This window comes from Python bivittatus, unplaced genomic scaffold (genome assembly GCF_059951505.1).
Source record: "Python bivittatus isolate LINGU-HERP-01145 unplaced genomic scaffold, Pbiv_v1 ctg000330_np1212, whole genome shotgun sequence".
Classification (NCBI taxonomy): Eukaryota; Metazoa; Chordata; class Lepidosauria; order Squamata; family Pythonidae; genus Python; species Python bivittatus.
This window is the reverse complement of record NW_028277058.1, coordinates 30595766-30612333: the sequence shown is the minus strand read 5'-3', so window position 1 is coordinate 30612333 and position 16568 is coordinate 30595766. Positions and strand designations below refer to the sequence as shown.

Here is a 16568-nt window from a genome sequence, read left to right as displayed (position 1 = left end):
TGCCGTTGCTAAGGGATACAGTCGTAAAGTGCAATGTCACATGACCACATCGCTTAGCAATGGCAATCCAGGCAGCCCAGTTGTCACCATAACCCAAGACGCATGGGTCATTAAGTGGGAAGCAGAGGGAGTCCCAGGTAAGGACCACAGGGATGCTGAAAGGGGGTGAGGGTGGGAAAGTCCTGGGAGGCCCAGCACAGGCCACACGCAAATGGAGGAGGGAATGTTCAGTGCGGTGCAAGCTCAGAAAGCTCAGAAAACCCGTGGGAAGAGGGTGCGGGATACGTGTGTGTGTGTGTGTGTGTGTGTGTGATCACAGGGAGGCCAAGGAAAGAGGGTGTTGGGTGCATGGGATTGCAGGGAGGCTGTGGAAAAAGGGACTATGGAAAAAGGGCATGCAATCACAGAGAGGCTATGGAAAGAGGGCGCAGGGTGTGTGCGCGCGCACACATGACTGCAGCGAGGCCATGGAAAGAGGGTGCGGGGTACATGCACGTGTGTGTGATCACAGGGAGGCCAAGGAAAGAGGGTGTTGGGTGCATGCAATTGCAGGGAGGCTGTGGAAAAAGGGCATGGGGTATGTGCGTGTGTGTGTGCAACTGCAGGGAGGCTGTGGAGAAGGGGTGCAGGGAGGCCGTGGAGAGGGGGCGGGGTACATGCATACAAGTGTGCAAGCACAAGGAGGCCAGGGAGAGAGGGAGCGGGGTATGTGTGAGCAAAGGGGGAAGGAAGGCATGGTGAGTGCAAGTGAGGAAAGGTGGGGGAGAGACTTACCCCAGCGACTTGCAACTTTCCTTGCCAGCTTCCCATTGATTTTGCTTGGGGAAAGCTGGCAGGGAAGGTCACAAATGGCAATTACATGTCCATGGAACACTGCAACTGGTCATAAGTACGAGCTGGTTGCCAGCCACCTGAATTTTGTTCATGTGACCACGGGGCACTATAACAGCCAGAACTTTGAGGACCAGTCATAAGTGCCCTTCGTTCAGCATCATCATAACTTCAAACGATTGCTGAACGAATGATTGTAACTCAAGGACTACCTGTAGCTGCATTATATATTCATATACTGTTTATTTTGAAAACATATGAAAATGCAAAATATTAGCAAAATATATGCAAGACTGTATATACAGTATATTTTATAAATATTCCAGGATCACATCTTTATAGTTCTGAACTCATCCTAGTTCTCACACTCTTAAAGCAAGTTTTATTCTCTTATTTTATTTAAACTTCATGATTTGCTTTTGAAACTCCCCAGAGCTACCAGACCTATATGGTCTAGTCAGCACAAAAAAAAGGAAAACAGATCATTGTTGTTAAAGAAAAGGGGATCCATAGGCCAAACAAGGCCTTTTTGTTCAATATATAAACACAAATCAAGAGGGGCAAGATAAAATATTCTGAGTCAGGTTGTTCCACAGCCTTGTTGATAATATAAATGCTTTCTCCCAGCATGAAGCATGAACTCTCCCAACAATCGCAAAGAACAAGCATATTATAACAGAAAACAGCATCATCTTGGTCACAAGTCATTTAGCACATTAAAGAGCAATCCAATGATCCACAGGACCCTTTTGCATCTTTCCTCTAAGTTCAGATAATGTATATTTAAATACAAAGATAGCGTAGATATTTAATAGTTCATACATTAAAATGACAGGACAGCCACTTTGAAGAGAGAGCTCCAATTTTCTCACCTGTCTCCAAACCTGGTCCCTGCCAAAGCCCCCCCCCTTTTTTTTAACAAGTGAAGCTTCTCTCTCCTGGAAGAAACACATCTCTCTCTTCCTAATTACCTCTATAGATGTGTGGGTTAGAAGTGTCCTATTAGAAAAATAAATTTTGATGTCTTATTATTGTTTAAGGAATGCATTTTAATAATACATATTTGTAATGCAAATAAAAGCTTAAACATTACCCAACACAAAATAAACAGTAGTTTTAACAAAGCATTTTGTTTGCTTTTTGACAAAAAACATTTTGACAAAAAACTAGCAGACAGATAAATGCTTATACTTTATTTTACATACCTTAGCAGATTGGCCTATAGTCATCAAATGCCTACATATGGTATACATATGTACTGTGCCTATAAGAAAAAATATTTTTAAAATATACACACCATGCAAATCCATGCAAATGAGTAGTTATTTATTATATTTATTATGAATTTTGTGAATAAATTAGAAACTATCCTTACCTCTACTCTACCTCATGTTTATTAATGAACCAACAGTATTCAATTAAAATTTTGCAATGTTTTTACATCCCAACAGTATCATTTCTACAGTTGAAAGATCTATGTGAACAATGTAGACAAAACTTATAAATAATAAAATCCTTGATGCTATATAATGTATAATCTTCTTAAAATACCTCAATAGTAAATAGTTTTATGAATTTGTTTCCTAAACTTAGGAACCCAAAAATAAGAACTATCCTCTCAGGTTTACATATTTTACATACTAGCGTTAATTTATTTTTTTTAAAAGTATCCCATTACATTTCCATCTACATTAAAAATATGATGGCTAACATGGAACAATTTATTAAATTTAAAGAGAAATATGAAATCCTTCATCAGATTATTTAACTATTTTTTTAAAAACTCTCAAAATGGAAACTTCTTCATAATTTTAAGAGATTGCCCAATATGGGGCATAAGACACTATTTAAAACTGCATTTGTATTTTTAAAAAGTGCATACCATTGTAGACAATCCAACATAAATGTTCATGGGGCAAAGTCATCTGCATGATGAGTTGCAGTACAGCTAAGATACTAAAACATGTCTTCACAGAGTCTTGATTCAAGAGATCACTGTCTTTATCACATACCATTTTGTAAAGGCAAATATTCCTTGCTTGCAGAACATGGAACTAAGATGAAAAATGAGAAATTACCGAAATCAGAAATATATTATCAAAATGTGACATTCTGACCACTACCTCTTTTCCCAATTATTTTATTTATTCCCACCAATAGTACTCAGATCATCCCTACACAATTCAACCCTTTTCTTGGTCCTGTTTTGCAGCAGCCATCCTTCTTTCCTCACTCTTCTTTCAAGATAGTTTTGCTTTTTTTAATCGTTCAATATTTAAATCCTACATTATTAGTCTAATGAGCACTTTGGCATCATTTAGTGCTTGATTTGAGCAATCGTTTTATTGATCTGCATTTAAATGTAAGCAAGGACTCACTAAAACAGTGGCAGCAATGTCGGTGCTTTGGAAGAGCCTCCCAGCAGAGAACAGGCTGGCTTCTTCCTTGCTGGCTTTTCAGGTGTTAAAAATATTTCAGAAGGCCTTTTCTTAGATTTCTACTTCGTGCCATCTTGTTTTTGTGTTTTCTTCTTCCCTTATTTTTATAATTTGTTTTTCATGGTTTTTGTTTTGGGGTTATTATGTTTTTGTTGTTGTTGCTGTTGTTACTGCAAATGGTTTTGTCTGTGGGTGTTTTAATTTTTGCTTTATTTAATTTGTAAGCCACTGAGAGACTGTGGAAGACTGTGGAAGAGTGGAAGTCCACTGAATGAATAAATAAGTAAATGAATGTATGGTCTATGAAGTTCTTTAGAGTCTCTGAAATTGTGGGGTTTTTCCTTAGGCAAACCTATGTTCCAGTTCCAACACAGTAAAATCAATGATTTAGGTTTGTTTCAGTTTCTTATCCAATTATTTGCTACATGATCTCATTGTTTAGCAACAATCCTGACAGTCCTGGTTGCTATCATAACCCCAAGACGCGCGGGTCGTTAAGCGAGAAACAGTGGGAGTCCAGGTAAGGGCTGGGGACCACAGGGATGCTGCAATGGCTGGAACTTCGAGGACTGGTCACAAGTACTACTCATTCATCGCCATCACAACTTTCAGCGGTTGCTGAACAAGTGGTTGGTAAGTGAGGACTACCTGTATTATGATCAGTAACTGCATGCCTCTCCCAGATGCTAACTACTGATGGGAACACTGAATGTTCTCTCTTCCAGTAGTTTTGCATCTTTAAAAGGTGACTCAGACCAGTTAAGTCTATCACACAAAACAGCAGATTGTCCTTTGAGAGTCCTTTCTAATGTAGAAAATATGGCCACTGCATATTGAGGATATATATATATATTCTTTCATAGAATGTTTTGAAGCTATAGCATATTCCATTAGCAGAGGCTATTTTTAAATAAATTGCTAAATTGAAATATGTGTGCAATGGATAAGGGTATCGACAACTTCCTTGGAATTGGGTGGTAAGGAGCTATAGAATTGGGGTCTTCAGCTAGTACAGAACTCTGGATGACTTCTCCCAGTGTTGGCACCACAAATCAATAACCTTGGTATCCAGTTATAATTGGCTAGCACCATCTTCTGGACACAGTTTGATAGGAAAGACAGGAACCATTGTAAAACAGTGCCACCCTTCCATGTTTAGTCCTGCCAATGGCCCAGAAGAAGGCCATGGTTGATGGTATTGAGGTATAGAGGAATTGGGAGGTCCTCACTTTTCCCCCCAATGTCTTACGTTGCTCACCCAGCAAGGTGATGAAAACAATGTCAGAACTAGATCCTAGCCAAAAACCTGATTGCAATGGATCTATTCAATAAAAAAGGCAGTGTGAATTCTGAGCACTCACTCTTTTCTGTTGGAGTATAAGCTCTAATATATAAAAAATATATGGAGACAAATAATTTTGGGGAAGAAAGTGCAATTACAGGTATACCTCACCTACCAACTGCCTCATGCAGTGACAACTCAAAGTTACGATGGTGCAGAAAAAATAACTTTGTAACCACGGTGCACATTTACAGCTTCACAGTGTCTGTCAGTCATGTGTTCGCTATAACAGTCAGTTAGATCACACTGTCCTGTGCCTGTTTTTTTTTTCTTTTTTCCCCCCCTTGCAGAGCGGAGAGATTGCCTAAACAAGCCATCTCTTTAGGCAATCTTTCCTGTGCCTGACCCATTTTTTTCTTTCCACCCCTCTCAGAGAAGAGAGATTGGAAAGGAAGGGATTACAAGAGAATAAGCAGGCATACAATGGGGAATACACATTGAGAGGAATGCACTAGCGCTGGCTGTTTTCCCAGCTGCACGTTAGGCAAACAGCTGGCACTAGCGCATTTCTTTTGATGTGTATTCCCCATTGTGTGCCTGCTTACTCTCTTGTAATCCCTTCTCACCAATGAATGTCAATACAAACATTAATTCCATTCTTGCTAATTATCCAAGCACCGGGGTGAGCATTCCAAAGGGTGGGGGAGTCAGGAAAAAGGAAAGCTGAAGTAAAATTGTAAACACAGTTATAGTCACATGATTTTCCTCTTAGCAACCACATCACTTAACAACCGAGTTGCCAATCCCAATTGTGGTCACTAAACGAGGACTACCTGTAATCAAAGATATGTTGCTGTCAAAATCCAGAAATTAACTATGGGAAGGAAAAAGAAAATTGCATTTCTGATACTTTGCTCTCACAATTCATGAATGGACTTTAGAAAAGAAATAAGACATTAGAGTTATAATGACTTTCTGCTCTTATTTCTCTAAGCTTGTTCCTAGAATGGGAGAAGTGTAATCATCTTGAGAAAAATCACTTACTTTCTTCCCTTCTCATCAAATTATTGCATTTGGAATATAATATAGACCATATTTATTACTTATTTCATGAAGCCTGACTAATGCCAAATTATGAAAACATTAAATAACATAACAGCTGTTGTAAATCTTTCTTTTATATACTCACTGTTCGTGTAGCACTTTGATCTCTAAATCCATTTGGGAAAAAAATAGACTTGAATTGATGCACATCTAATCCGTGTTTGTTTATATTTATACCACTAACTTGTTGAAGATACTGCTCATAGCAATACAAGAATGCTAGCTTATATTCCTGGAAAGAAAAATAATGCATTTTACATATATCTACATTTTTATTTTCCATAAAATTTTAAAAGATACTTTAGTTATAAAAGGCAGGATAAAAATCTAATAATTATTATTACAATACTCACTTACTTGAAAATGAATTCCAGTGAATTCTGTTGTTATCCACACTTATTGAATTTTTAAATTTAAACATTTGAAGTTCAGTAAACATATATAACAACTGAATCCATTGGAATTCATTTTCAAGTAAGCAAGTACTATAAGCTAGAGAGGAAATCATACTGATTAGTGCAGCTGATACAATACAAAATACTATTTTGTTATTTATTTAGTGGTTTTAAAAGTAAGTTCTTCTTTATTCCAAATAAGAACAGTCCCAAGTAAACTTTTTAAAATACTTCCTTTGAAAAGAAGAATCATTAATACAGACTAAATTAGTAAAATTAGACCTACTGCTCATATTTCACAGCAACTGATACTGGTTGAGTACACAGTACTAGCTGTCACATGGTCCGTTGGCTTTGGATCAGTATATTGTGTGAACTACGTTTAAGTGGTTTATAATCTATGACTTGGTGCTGCGTAAACCCAACCATTCGAATAAATAAATAAAAATAAATATGATTCATGAGGTGAATCACCCTTTCTTAAGTAAATACTCCAAACTGATTTCATACAAATCTGTTTTAAATATCAAAAAATATGAATAAAAACATAAATATAATAGCAGAAAAAAACAATAGATTTTAAAACAGCAATAGATTAATACAAGTATCTTTAAATAATATTAAATATATACAGGTAGTCCTCAACTTACAACTGCAATTGGGACCAGAATTTCCATCGCTAAGCGATGCAGTCATAAAGCACGACCGCATCGCTTAGCGATGGCAATACCTGCAGTCCTGGTTGCCATCATTAACAAAATCCCACAGTCGTTAGGCGAGGCAACTTTCTGCTGGCTTCCCACAGTGGGGAAGCCGGCAGGAAGATGCAAGACCCAAGGCCCGCAGGCAGGTAAATGGCTGCTGCTGGGGTAGGGGAGGGAGCAATGGGATGTATAGGGGGCAGGGGAGACACAGTGAGGATGTGAGCGACAGGCGTAGCACAGGTTGGGAAGGTGCACAAGGGTATGTGAGAGTGGCCGTGTGGATCAGGGAAGGTCATGAGGGGGTGCATGAGAGGTGCGGCTTAGGTCAGGAAGGGTGCGCAAGGGTGCGTGAGAGGTGTGGTGTTGGTCAAGTAAGGTGTGTGACTGTGTGGCATGGGTCGGGGAGGGGGTGTGAGGGGGTGCACAAGAGGTTCAGCAAGGATCAGGAGGGTGAGTGAAGGTGCAGCGCAGATCAAGGAGGGTGCATGGGGGTGTGGTGCAGGTTGGGGAGGGTGAGTGAGGGTGCACAGGGTATGCAATTGGCCAGTACGGTGCGAGCGCAGAGCAGCTGGGGAAGGGTGTGCAGGTGGTGAAAACTTTCTGGGGAAGCCAGCAGGGAAGGCTGCAAATGGCGAATACGTGATCATGGGGCACTGCAACCAGTCATAAGTCCAAACTGGTTGCCAAGTGCCCAGATCACAATCACATGACTACAGGGGTGGTGGGACAGCTAGAACTCTAAGGACTGGTTCATAACCACCACGCCATCGTAACTTCAAATGATCACTGACCAAATGGTCATAGGTTGAGGACTACCTGTAAACAGAATGGAAAAGACAGGGCTCAAGATTGGGAATACAAAAGCATGTGGTAATTCTGCAACATGCACATCACAGAAGACTAGACTAAGGCAATTAAATCAGCCTTAGGATTATAAAATGCTGAGTGAAGGCAGTATGATGTAAAATTATTTCAAATTCAAAACTATTTCAATCAACACTTGTCATTTTAAGATACTGCCATTGCTGAAATTAACGCTTAAAATGTTACATTTTAAATTAATTAATTTTTAAAAAATAAATTTAAAAAATTGCATACAGTATGTTGAGCTAGATCTAGAGTTTCATTTTTGAGAAGGAAAGGGCTCATTCCTTTCAAGAGACCAAGATCTGTGGAAGCACTGATTAAAGAAATGGGGTGAAGTACAGTAATTTTTGTCAATTCCCTCTTCTACTTGCAGCCTTCTACCATTACTCCCATCTGTTTCAGACTTCCCTGACATTCAATAAAACCTACCTCCCTTTTCAGAATGATCCTGATTCCCTTTCCCAATTCCTGCTATGTAAAAACTTAAAGATCCACCCAACTGAAAATGAAATATTATATACTAAGCATAATTTTCCAAAACTTGATGAACACTCATACAGATATTGGAATAGAACACTCACATATGTAAGGGAAATTTGATAAAAGTGATTCATTAGAAACATTACTTACTTTCATTTCCATAAGCTGATCACCAATTTTCACAAGTGTTTCATTGTAATACCAAGCTGGGAGTCGAGGCCTGTAGTTGTTCCAGATATTAAACAAAGAAGTGGCTCTAAATAAAAATCACCACCAAAAAACACTTATTGGGATATGGTAATAATCTTGTCAGATTAATATTTTTAGAATGGCAGTAAGATCATAGTGCTATATTCTTCTGGATTCCCTAAGTTTGCCAAGAATGAAAACTTAACATAAATATTTATAAAATAACAGGTCCCTAAGTCATATATATTAAGACCAGTTTGGTGTAGTGGCTAAGGCCTCAAGCTAGAAACCAAGAGGCTGTGAGTTCTACCCCTGCCTGAGACACAAAGCTAATGGGGTGACTTTGGGACAGTTGCTTTCTCTCAGCCTTAGGAAGAAGGCAATCTGAAAAATGTTGTCAAGAAAACTGCAGGGACTACTCCAGGCAGTTACCAGGAGTTAACTCTCACTCGAAGACCAAAAAAGTCATGAATAACTGTAACTTTTATCATAAGATATCTGAAATGGTTTAACCTATTAAAATATTTAGTTGTTTGATACAAGTTTTAGACACCATGAAATACAAAAATACTATTTCCATAAACTCTCCTTGAGATCTAAGTAAATAATAGATTGCAATGGGGAAATCTTATTGGGCTAGAATAATAACAAAAGTTTTAAAAAAATATCAGAAGCAATCAAACAGATCCAGCCCAAACACACTGCTAGAACCCTGAAATCAAAACAGATACTATTTTATGCTGACATGCACCCCACAAAGATTAAACCAAACCAGGAAACAGAAAACAAAGATAAAAAGAGAATAGCAAATAAAAACATGCAACATCTAAGTCACTTCCCAATTGGATTACTGCAACGTGCTCTACATGGGACTGCCTTTGAAAGGGATCATGAAGTGGCAACTGGATGAGCAGTTCTGGGCACTCTGCAGTTCACCATCTTACACCACTGTTGCATGAGCTAAACTGGTTTCCATTTGCTTTCCAGGTGCAATTCAAGCTGCTGGTCATCATCTTTAAAGCGCTACATAGCACAGGGTCAGGTTATTTGTGGGACTGGCTCTTCCTGAGGATATCTGCCCATTCCATTACGTTAGATAATGAAATGAAATTAAAATAAAAGAGCTGAATACTTTCTGAAAGCTTTCTCAATCTAGCAACATCCATATCTGCTGGACAATAATTCCCAACAGTTTATGGCTATTTTAGAATAGGTTTCCACAATTGGTCTTCCATTTCTAAAAGTTTACACATTCTTCTATAAGCCAATTACTTCAACAACTCCTAAAGTAAAAGGAATGAATACAAAAAGAAGCTGCTAGATATCAGTTTCATTCTAGTGGTTTTGTACACTCTGACAATTGATGCAAATGTTATTCCAACCAGCTTACTCATGCAAAACCTGCTGATATGAACAAACAACTAGCATGAGCAGAATGTCATGGGAGAAGTTTACAGAAGATCTAGAAAAAAAACTGTAAACCATAAGCAGGAGACATGACATTCTGTGACCCCATTCCTCATTGGCCTCACAAAAGTAAACTTATCAACTGAACAACTTATTTGCATGAAGAAGTCCTTGTAGTATTATTACAATTTGTTAATTCACCTAATTCAACTCTTCTGTACATTTTTATAGTTTATACCAGGAAAGCATTCCAGTCTGTTGTTTGCAACTTCTATGAAGAATCCAGCTTCTAAAAACTAAAAGTCTACTTGTTATTCAACAACAGATGTGGAAAATAGAAAATATGTCTGAAATTAGATTTGTGAAAACTGTATAAGTCTTCATGTGTAAATATAGCCAAAACTTAAAAGAAATACCTACTGTGGCTTTGGTAATGCTACTGAATGTGGTAATCAAGTAATTTAATTTTAATAAGAATTCAAATTAACTTTCCTCCATCCACCCCTTATAAACCTCCTCTGCCTTTAAAAGCTTCACAACAGACTCCACCAAAGCAGCATTTCTCCAGAATGGAGATACACTGATGGGAGAAACATCTTTTGATAAACTCCTCTTACTGCCTGAAGATTCAAGACAGGAGAGCCTAAGAGGAGGGGGTAATGGCAACTACAGTATTACATTAGCAGAATTGCTGTTTTCCATAGTGGTAAAGTCTCCCTTGAGTCATGCTGATGTTTACCTAGACGTTTTCTTGGCAACAATAAACGGGTCTGCTACTGCCTTTTTCCAGGAGGTTTTTCCCCTTCCCAGGATAACTGGGTTGTTTGGGACTTTCCCCCCCGAGTACCAACGAGGTCCGACCCTGCTTAGCTTTTCGACAGCAGCCACAACAGGCTCGATGCGGCGGCACAGTCGGACGTAAAGTAAAATACAAATACAGATGAATTACTGTATGTCGAATCCACCCAGTAATGAGAAATTGCTACAGGGAAGGATAGAGGGAGGGAGGAGCACATGGGGAGAGAGGATGCGAGAGGGCTTTGGCCGCCCTGGACAGAGTGGGGAAAGAAGCAGGAAGTCCCTCCCCGCTTTACCCTCGCCTGTGCAGCTCCTGATCCCTGGAGCTCGCGCCCCCCGCTTCCCGTTTCTGCTTCAGGAGGCTCAAGCAGTCGCTCAGGTCGGTCTCGAATCGGTGAACCACCGGGTTTCTCGGATCCACGGAGCCATAGAAAATGGCGGGAGCCGGCTGAGGCAGAGTCGGGGATCGCGCTCTGCTTTTGAGAAGTAAAGACATAGCGCTCCATCCGCTTTCGGCCCTTCTGCCCAAGCAACGGCACGCGGACCGTTGCTAGGAGACAGTCCAACAGGCCGAGCAAGCGCGGGGGAGGCGGAGGCAGGAGGATCCCGAGGGGGAGGAAGTAAAGGGAGGGGCGGGCGCTCGCGCTTTCTTTGTCCTCCCGGCACGAGCGTAGGGCTCTTTCGGTATTCTTGGTATCGCGTTCCGGCGTTTCAAAGTATGAGTGGCGGAGGAAGCCGACTGGCCCAAGTCTTTGTCCATGGCATGATCGTCCAGTGGGCTCATGGCAGCGGAATGGTTGCCTTCCCACCTTGTGTGAGAAATGCGAAGCAGCGTGTTTCATTTATGAATTGCATGCTGCTTCAAAAGTTGCTTCTATAAATGGGATTTTCAGTAATATATGCCAGTGTATCTTCCCCACTAATAGGGCATAGGAGTAATTCTTTTTTGTCCTTTTTTCTAGATTTTCCCGAAGATGACACTCAGCTCCAGAATTCAGTGTTAAAAGTTAGTGGGGAAAAGAAATCTGGTGTGTAAATGCATTACAGTCAAATCAGAGATATGTACTATATTTGCTTTGTTACTGGTTCTAAAGCCTTACATTGTGAAACACTCTTAAAATATTTACTACAGGTCAATCCTTATAAGCAGGACACAGGTGAGAAAGCAACGACAGAATGAAATGAAACAGTTTTAATCTAAACATCCTAGATGGAAGTCTGCTGATGATGAGCAAGCAAATGTTTTTGAGCCACTATAGAGAAAACTGTAGTGTAATATTATCTTTTTAACTAATAATAATAATAATAATAATAATAATAAATAGAACGACACTGTACTGAAAGCACAATAACCCCGAGAAACACAGGACCAAGGTGGTATGATTTTCATAGGATCACATCTTTGTGTGCCCTCATTTTTCCAAAACATGCACAAATGTCCCATGAGTCAAATATTCTTCTTAGGCAAAGAACCAGGTCTAGTATGTAGAGCTAATTGCCACCAAGAGGTTAAAATAGTTTCTTCTTACCCAAAAAGGAGGGGAGAAGGATTCTGAGAAAAGATAATGGGCTGTTGGGACATTTGATGGATAGAGGGGAGACTGGAGCAAAATTAGCTCTGGTTTCAGGAGGCATTTTGAATGAAGAACCATAAATGTAGCTATTCCAGAATAGAGGGTTTTTTTTACCAAAATAAACTTTTGGTAAAAGCATTAGATGATATTTTTGATTAAGTGCCTTTCAGATGGATGTACAGCAGCACATTTTCTTATATAATAGGAAAGTCGTCACTGTACAATAAAATAATATTTTTGAACTTTGAATTGCTCATTGAAGACTAGTGTTTTGCATATACCATAACAGCAAGGACCAGCCATTGGGTTTTCTATTATATTGTACAGTAATCACAAGTCTGAAAATAAAATATAAAGAATGTTTTCTTTTGTTCAGGTTGGGTGACTGACATACATTAAAACAGACAATGGCAGCATATAGTGCCTGCAAAGAACTGTATCGATAACTGGGATGGCATCTCTGCTACTTTTGATTGGCCCTTGGCCAGAGAAAAAGCTAGAAATTCTGGGAAACCCAGAAAACAGGTGGAGTGTGAGCCGGAGAACACGGGGTTCACTCTGATACAGGGGATACAGGCTTTTTTGCCTTTGGCATTTCAATAATATGCCAATAGTACATTCCATACTGTGGATAAAGGCAGGACCCAAACTAAAATTTGATTTAATTTCATTTAATTTTAATTAAAATCAATTCAAAATAATATGATTACTCCCTATGTATTTAATAACTTCCCTATATCACTTTAAAAACTTTCGGTGACTTATTCTGCATCCTGTACAGAGTTTATCTAGTGGTATGCATATTCACTGGAGAGAACCAGGGCACTAAATGGCATACTTTAAGCTGAAAGAAAGAATTGTATATTCAATCAGAAATTAGGCCTGAAACCTTTGCTAAAAACATGTCTAGTCAGCCAAAGGTTTAATAAGTACTATATATTTCACAAAATAGTAACTATAAATAGTAAGTGAGTTAGACAATATTTATGTATCTATAAATATAGGGAAACAGTAAATGGCACAGACACTTTTGTTTTGGTTCATATTACTGTTACTCTGCCAAATTTCTTCATTTCAAAGTTAGTTAACTGAAAATATGTTCTACTGAATTATGAAGATTGTTTTGAGCACCAGCTGGACCTTGGACTAACAGTTCTTGTATTCTTAAGAAAACCATGCAAAGCATTCACTGTTTGAAGATGCTAAAGCATTTATCCACAATTATTTTACTGCTATACAGAAATTATAATAATATTTTATTGGCTAGAGTCAAACATTGCAGTAAGTCATTACATGGTCTGTTTAACTTTGGCACCTATTATGTTAAGCTGTCAACCATGATTTACAAACTGCAATGTCTGGGTTTACACAATACATTAAGCCCGTATAGTATACTGGCTAAGGATTGGACTAGGAACGTTCCAAAATCCATCATGGAATTTCACTAGGAGGACTTTGGGCCAACCACTATCTTTTAGTCCAACATATCTCACAGAGTTATTATTTAAATAAAATTGGAAAAGGGAGCCCTCTTTTTGCCACTTTGTATTCTTGAAGTAAAAGCAAGATATAAATCTAACAAAGAAATAATTAACAGCAACCAAAGAAACTATATTAGGGCTTAATGCAATGTATGAGTCCAATCAGTGTTGAAATAGCCTACATGTAGGAGACATATAATTTATTCTAAAATTATACCCAAGAAATTATACCCTACTTCTTGGAATATATCTTGAATTAACCTACAAGTAAGGAACCAGGCAATTATACATATTCATTTGCATATCCATTTTCATTAAAATAAATAAAATGCTTAGAATTTGGGAATACAATCATAAAGTGCTGCCTTAAAACCAAACTCCTAAAATTTTGTATGTTGATAAAAACACTTTCGTTAAGAAGGACCCCACTGAAGGATTCCTAATCAAATGCATTTTTAATCACAGCACTCAGTCTTCAGCAACAGCTGGAGATTAACATTGTTACCAAGCTAGGCACAAAAGATTACTAGCTAAACAAGTAATGCCCATGGATATTTTTTCTTTTTTTTTTTTTTTTACATAGCATAGATGTAATGTTAGACTTAGCATCAGACACAGCAATAAATCTCAGTTCTGCAAAAATTCAACCTCACATTCAGCAGTATTTGCAAGATCTTGCTGCTATCATAATTCTGAATGACAGAAGCAATATTGCACTGACCCATGGTTTAAATCCCAACCCTTTTCCTAGGATTCAAGTCAATAGACTATAAGCCATTTTTTTCCCAATCTTGAGTCAGAGACATCTGTTCTATGTTTACATAATGGTTCTGGCTGGCCTTAGCAATGCTAATTCCCATCTCACCAGCTTCAGCTCTTACAAGTAACTGAACAATTGTTTAATTGCTTTAATTTACCAACTCCAGATGAAGATACCAAAAAGGAAATACATTAATTATTAACTCTTTTCCTAAGACCCTGAGTAATACTATGTTGTTTTTCTAAGTTATTATTTATTTTCCAATAGTCATCTTGTACTTTCCTGCAGCTGCAAAGATTTACTGGAGGTGAACTGTGTAGCATGAAAGGGCCAACAATGTATAGTTTCCAAGCAGTTTGTAGATGGCCATAGGAAGGAAGGAAAAACTGGAGGCACATAGTCTATTGTTGCTGGAGAAACAGAACCGTGATTCTCTAAGACAGATCTGTGCAACTCATGAATGGCAAAGATGAGGGCATTAGCCATGTATTATGAATTGCCAAATATTTGACAACTACCACTTGATAGCTTTTTTTTTTTAGTTCCAGGCAAGCGTCAAGAACAATGTTTGAACAATGGAAGGCTGGTGGGATACCGAGATAATGGGTAGAAAGGCCTATCTTTAGAATCTAAAGACTTCTTTGCCTTTTAATCATTTCATGATTAAAATAGAACTAAAATGAGTACAAATAATAAGCTGCCACTTTACTTTCCTATCATGATTTCTTCATTTCTGAACCCATGGATATAACATAGTATGCATATTAAAGCTGTACAATTCTATAAAAGGCATGAGTACAAAGGAAATCAGAAGCTCCTTAACAAAGGTAGATGAAAGTGCAGGCAGCTTCCCACAGGAATGCTCACAAGCTTTTTTGGCAGCAGGCAGCTTATTGCCTGGGGAACATGGCATATCAGGCTGTGAAAAAAACCTGGGTAAGGAGGAATGGGCTGAATTGGATTGCTTTGTAATCAGCCTCCTCCAATATGACAGAGGTGAAGGGAAACTTCAGAAATCCATACTTTTGCTTCATATTTTAATGGCACAATCTGATGCTTGAAAAATATTCAGATAAAACAGAAGGAAAAAGGTATGTTCAGCCTGTCTACCTCAACTGCTGCCGTGCAAGCATAACAGCTAACACATCTCTCCTCTGTCCCTTTGAAGTTGTAGATTAACTTTTAAAAAATGGCATTAATTTGGTAAGCCATTGGCCTGCTTTTTGCGGGGGCTGGGAGGAGAACTAGTTGCATGATGGAGTTTATTTCTCATCCAGTCGTTCTGAAGGATACTACTACCCAGTGCAAAAACAGATCTTTTCGAGGTGTAACATTTTTTTCACTGTATCTTAACATTCTGTTCATCTGGGATATATCTTTGGTAATGAATAGAGAATTTAAATAAGCAATCTCTGTTTCTACCTCTGTTTAGACAAACATTTCTATATTGATAATAGTATACCAACGTGCAAATATTCTGGTATGGATATAAATAAAAATATTTTAATAGTGCTTCAAAGATAATATTTTGAAGGATACCAGCTGTTTTGTATATGACATTTAGTTCTAAAATTTCCACACGTGTTTAAAAAAAATCTGTTTTGCTCTCTGAACATTCACAACAATTAAAAGCAAATGCATTATAAAATTAATTTAATTATTCATCCAGTAGAAATACTTGCATTGTGAGCTGTTCAGATAATTTGTGTTATCGAATAGTTAATATAAATATAGTTGTAAATAGGATCTTATCTTGGATTTGAAGGGCAGACCAGAATATCTACTGTACAGGGCTTGGTAAATAGATGTAGTCAAGCAGAAAATTCATCAGGTGTGACACTGTACTGAGACTTCTCAGAAATTTGGAAGAATCTCCAAGATCAAGCACCTTTTCAGCATTATAGAACATGGCAATAGGATCAAAAGTAAAGACAGCTTGCCTCCATTGAAGAACAGAATTTGATTGATGGGTAAGAAATGTACAAAACAAGCTATGCCAGAAAAATAATACAGGCTTGAAGTATGTGCCCTTGGCAAGAGCAAGAATGCATAGAACCTAGAAAAAATTCTCTACTTGAAAGCAGCAAAAGCCTTTAGCCAGTGCCATCACAGAAATAAAGAATGATTGCCTTCTGTTCTATTTTACTAATGGAAGAAAACCAATTTGACTAGTTTTTAAAATAAAATTTGCAATGAATTGTACTGAGAAAAATAAGCCCTGTTTAGAATATTTCTTGCCTGATCATTCTAAGGAAATG

The 16568-nt window shown here is 38.2% G+C and overlaps 1 protein-coding gene across 1 annotated transcript in view; it reads right to left on the bottom strand.

Annotated features, from left to right (window-relative positions):
* Positions 1 to 10991, bottom strand: part of CFAP54 (cilia and flagella associated protein 54) — a 159701-nt gene extending 148710 nt beyond the window's left edge. Inside the window, exons 1-5 of the mRNA XM_088141903.1 lie at positions 10792 to 10991; positions 8252 to 8357; positions 5741 to 5887; positions 2714 to 2885; positions 2037 to 2095 (exon numbers count right to left, since the gene is read on the bottom strand). Coding sequence (XP_087998029.1) covers positions 2037 to 2095; positions 2714 to 2885; positions 5741 to 5887; positions 8252 to 8357; positions 10792 to 10991 — 684 coding nt within the window. The remainder of the gene's footprint in view (positions 1 to 2036; positions 2096 to 2713; positions 2886 to 5740; positions 5888 to 8251; positions 8358 to 10791) is intronic.
* Positions 10992 to 16568: the final 5577 nt, after the last annotated feature.